At 45.7% G+C, this 4,671-nt stretch overlaps 1 protein-coding gene across 1 annotated transcript; it reads right to left on the bottom strand.

The window, feature by feature from the left end:
• Positions 1 to 1,298: 1,298 nt before the first annotated feature.
• CYSLTR2 (cysteinyl leukotriene receptor 2) lies at positions 1,299 to 2,252 on the bottom strand. The gene has a single exon (XM_058018679.1). It carries the CDS (start codon positions 2,250 to 2,252, stop codon positions 1,299 to 1,301), a length of 954 nt encoding a protein of 317 aa, XP_057874662.1.
• Between the last annotated feature and the right edge of the window lie 2,419 nt (positions 2,253 to 4,671).

Here is a 4,671-nt window from a genome sequence, read left to right as displayed (position 1 = left end):
GATGAGGTAATTAAACCCAAAATCTAAATATGGTCTAACTGAGTTTGGAGCCTGTTTTCACTTAGGTCTAATTTTTAGAAAACATATTTTAGAGAATATTCAGAGACTTACAAATACAGACAGACATTTGATGAAATTTTCCTTCCTGTACCTGGGTTAGTGCTTCCCTGTTGGATTCTTCCATGTTTGATGTAGGAAATTCAAACCAATAGGAAGTTAATCCTATGAAAAAAGGGACCAGTTTCCTCCTCAGAGGAGACTGAAGATGAGCAATTGGGAATGCCTTTGGCAGCTGTTTAGTGTCAGACTGACTTACCTGTGTAGTGGAAACCACTCCCTAGCAACCTTTTTGGACCAAAATAATTTTTAAAGTTTGTCTTTGGATCCTTGCATGGGAATGGAACTGCTTAGCCTCAGCTTTGTGAGAAGCACTGGCAACAGTGGGCATAAAAACAAGTGTTGCAATGACCTTGAAGGAATTGACTCCGCATGAAGAGCTGCAGGATGCAGCCCAGTGCTCTGGGCACCTTCATCCTGCCCTCATTGCCAGCAGTCAGATTACTCACAACAGTCCAGGACGATGCCACTTTCTTGAAATCATTCTCTCCCTTGAAAACCCATAAGCAGAATACCTTGGTGGCTGGCCCAGAGTGGAAAATTTAGACAGGTTAGTGACTTCTGAGCTGCCTGAGCCAGTGCTGGGTCCTGTTTGCCTCTCTTCCTGCTTTTTAAGTCAGCCTCAGTAGAAAGCATAAGTGATGCTTTATATTTCTTTAATGTACAACCCCTTTGACAGTGTTTGCAGCAACTGTCAGGGTACTGTGAATGTGTAGGGAAGCACAGTGTCTGAACCCCTGCACATGCAAGGAAATGGAGCACTGAGAGGTTCAGGCACAGACACTGAAGTGGTCAGGTGAGCAGTATCCCTTTCAAGTCACTCAGTATTGTGAAATGAAATAATGGGACTCCAGTAGCAAGGTGGATTCCTTTCAATGCCTTGTCCTGGGGAGGGTGAAAAACAGAGGTGTCTCTACGTTGCTAAACAGAGGACAACCAGGGATCATACCCAGCCACTTGTCTTCAGATCATCCAGACCCAGTTTTGGACACTCACAAAGAGCTCTGTCCCAGAGATTTCTGCTCCAGAGATGCCTAACAGTGAGCAACACAGCTGCAGGCTGGCCAGCAGCACAGCACGCAGCTTCTGCCATTGAATAGTAAGAGCCCAGTCTAGAGATCCCATCAGGACTGTGTGTGTATATATATATATATATATATTGGTTTGCAATTCTGCACCAGCTACCTGCAGCACAAACTTCTGAGTTTTGCTTTGAAATTTTCAGCCGCAAAGTAATAGAGGAAGGGATCGAGGCAGCTGTTCGTGGCAGCGAGGCAGAGAGTGACCACCAGCGCCTTGTGCAGGCTGGCCTGGCTGCAGCTGCTGTACATCAGGTGGACAGTTCTCAGGATGTGGTAGGGCAGGAAGCAGATGAGGGAGAGGATGAGGGTGATGACGATGGTCAGCAGCGCCTTCCTGTGACTGATTGCCCTCCTGCTCTGCAGAGCCCGGAATTTGAGCAGCGCTCTGATGGCAAAGACGTAGCAGAACACAATTGTGCAGAAGGGCAGGATGAAGCCCACGACGAGGACAAAGCTGTTCATCATGAGGAGCTTGTGTGCGCTGGAGGGGTGCAGGTCCAAGCATTTGACTGGGTTGCGGTAGCCAGCGATTCCCTTGTTTAACAGAGGGCTGGCAGCTGCCAGCACGAAGATCCATATGGCCACACAGGTAATCCTGGCACACTTGGTGTTGGTCACTTTTCCATGTTTGAACGGGTGGACAATGGCTATGAAACGAACCACGCTGAGCATGGCCAGGAAATAAATGCTGCAGTACATATTCATGTACAAGGTGTAAGTCATGATCCTGCAGAGGATGTCACCAAATATCCAACGGGATCCCAAGAGGTAATATGAGGCTCGAAAGGGCAAAGTGCTGACAAACATGAGGTCTGAAATAGCCAAGTTCTGCATGTAAATGTTTACTGAGGTCCCTTGCGATGTCTGGAAGAAAACATAAATGGAGAGGCTGTTTCCAACAGCACCCGGGAAGAAGATAAAGAGATATGTGATGGGATAAATGACTTGTTTGAAGCCGTCAACCGTATAGTTGGAGGAGCAGTTAGTGAAGCTGTCATCTAGTGTCGCCTTGGAAATATTGGAAATATTCATGGTCTGAGCCAGCGTCTCCATTTTTCTGCCAAAGGGAAAAGAAGTGGTGTGAGTGCTGGGTTACAGGCTGGGCAGGGAGTTTGGCTATTTGGGACTGTTTCACAGAGGGCAGAAATTACAAGGTGTGGATGACAGTGGGAATAAGGGTTTGTTAACGAGTAATTACTTTTGACGTCCCAGTAAATACACATCTCAAGACACAGAGCCCCAAGTAAACTCTAATGAGTTTCAGCGCTACAGCAGCTGGTTGTATTCTCAGCCTGTAAAAGTGCTGTCTTTTAGAGGTGCTGTGTGTGTGTTTTAATGACAAGTCTCTGATCTTTGCTGTGCAAAACAAGCCAACTTGCTGTCAGCCATTTTGTGGCAGGGAAGTTTTGAGCCCCCAGTCACCTACCATGGAAACATCAAAACCTGATCAGAAAAGAAATCACTGCCCACTGCTAGGCCTGCATTTCAAATTAGAATGGAAAGCCAGAAGAACTGAATCTGCCTTTTGGAAGCAGGGAAATTTTTCTGGTGTGTTTTGGCAGTATTTCCTGAGGAATACTGGATATATTTTGATACATGTAAAAATTAAGGACATTTTGACCTTAAACACTCTGCAAACACTGTGCTAATTATGCACGGTTCTATTTTTAACTCCCTCCTCCTTGCATTGTATTTCTACTTTCTTGTTAGCTCCTGATGGTTTTCTATGTCTCTTTTTGTGGGGCTTTTGCTCCATGTACCACTCTCTTAACCTCTTGTGCTCAGCTGTTCTGCACCAGTCATCCACACACACTGCAGCTTCCAGGGCAGCCCCCATTTGCAGCCCTAATGAAAATGGCCTCTGAGAAAATGGGCTGTGCTCAGAGAGGGGCATTTCTCCTCCTGTGAGGCCATAATTCAATCAAATCAAAACCACTCACCACTAAAACTCTCTAAATAATAAATTTTTTTCTCATTAGTGTCTATTTTCTGAGCTCTTGATTTCTTATCTCAGCTGTCCTGCAGCTAGTAGTATTTTCAAAGGAAGGTGTCAGTATTGTTTCTTGTTTGACCGTGGGAACTATTCCCTCTTTGTATCTGCCAATATATTCTAAATATGGGGCATGGGAATTTTTGACCTGAAAACCACAACTACATGGCATTTCCAGATGCATGGAAAAGAAGCTTTTAAATTGCTCCAGTGTGAGTGATAATGCACCCATGGTACACAACAGCATCTTGTCTCCTATTCTGAACCTCACTGGCTTCCCAGTTTGAAACTCATTTATTTGTACAGGTGGACCCTCCCTGGGGGTAAATTTGGCTTTGCATTTGGGTACTTTGAACACCCAGCTACCCAGTGTGCTGTAAATGGGAGCTAATTTGCAAACTGGAGCTGTGGTATGGGAGCCTGAGCTGTGCTCAGAGCCGGCCATAATATCTCCAGGGCTGTGTCTCAGAGTCTGTCCGAGTCCCTTAAATACAGAAACCAGATGTGCCCCAGTGGACATCTTTTCATCCAGCCCCACCAGGATGGCAAGTGTGGGAAGCACAACCCCAGGCTGGTTCCCAAGGAGCACTTCACGGATATTGGATCTCAGGAAAGCCCTGGACTGACTAAACACATACTCTTAAAAGTTCATCTCCTCCTTGTTTGAGATTCTCTTTCTTCATGAAGGAGATGGAAAAGATATTCTTCTTAAAGACAAATCTTCAGTAATCAAGGGGCTTTTAATTGTTTTGGTTTTCCTTATGGAAGTACAGTCTGATATACACATTGGGATGGGATCAAAGACCAGCTTTTCTCCAGAATGAATATGATCCCCCCATTTTTCAGGGAAGCATTACAGCCTGAGGTATGGCAAAGAGAAGAGCCCTTCTGACTCTGTTTTCCTATGGTCCAAGCATCCTTGCCTTTAGAAACCCCAAAACACAAGAAAATGTTAGTGAAGTGATCTGCTGCCTGTTGAAGCACTCTTGTTTTTTCATGCCAGCTGTGAGGCAGAGGAGTCAAATGAGATTGAAGAACTTGGACTGCAGGCAAATTCCAAGCTCTGCTCAGCACTACAAGTGAAGGCTTGTGTCCAGTGCTATCTGATGAAGGATGGGACTGGGGCAATGAAGATTCAGCTGATGAAAAGCCCTTGGGTCCCTGCACCCTGGGGAAAGCACTGCAAGCACAGGGGCTGAGGCACTTTGCTCAGGCTTCTCACGTGAGGGTACCTAGCCAACAACTCCCATTTAAGCTGTTTTGTCCTCTAACTGCGCAAATGCTCTTCAATTCTCTTTCCAGCTAGACCGAGACTGAGGACAGAATAGTGCACTGAGAAAATTCAGTGTCCTTGACCCTAGCAAGAAAATCAGTTCTCAGACTCCTCTCCAAGTTATTCCAACACAAGTTTCAAGCTGTTATGGATGTCCAAGAGAAAGAAGCTGGAGACCAGTCAGCTGAAACCTCCCGAAGCCCCATGGT

This window comes from Melospiza georgiana, chromosome 2, assembly GCF_028018845.1.
Source record: "Melospiza georgiana isolate bMelGeo1 chromosome 2, bMelGeo1.pri, whole genome shotgun sequence".
Lineage (NCBI taxonomy): Eukaryota > Metazoa > Chordata > Aves > Passeriformes > Passerellidae > Melospiza > Melospiza georgiana.
Note: the sequence above shows the minus strand (reverse complement) of the source record. Positions and strands in the feature narration are given on the sequence as shown.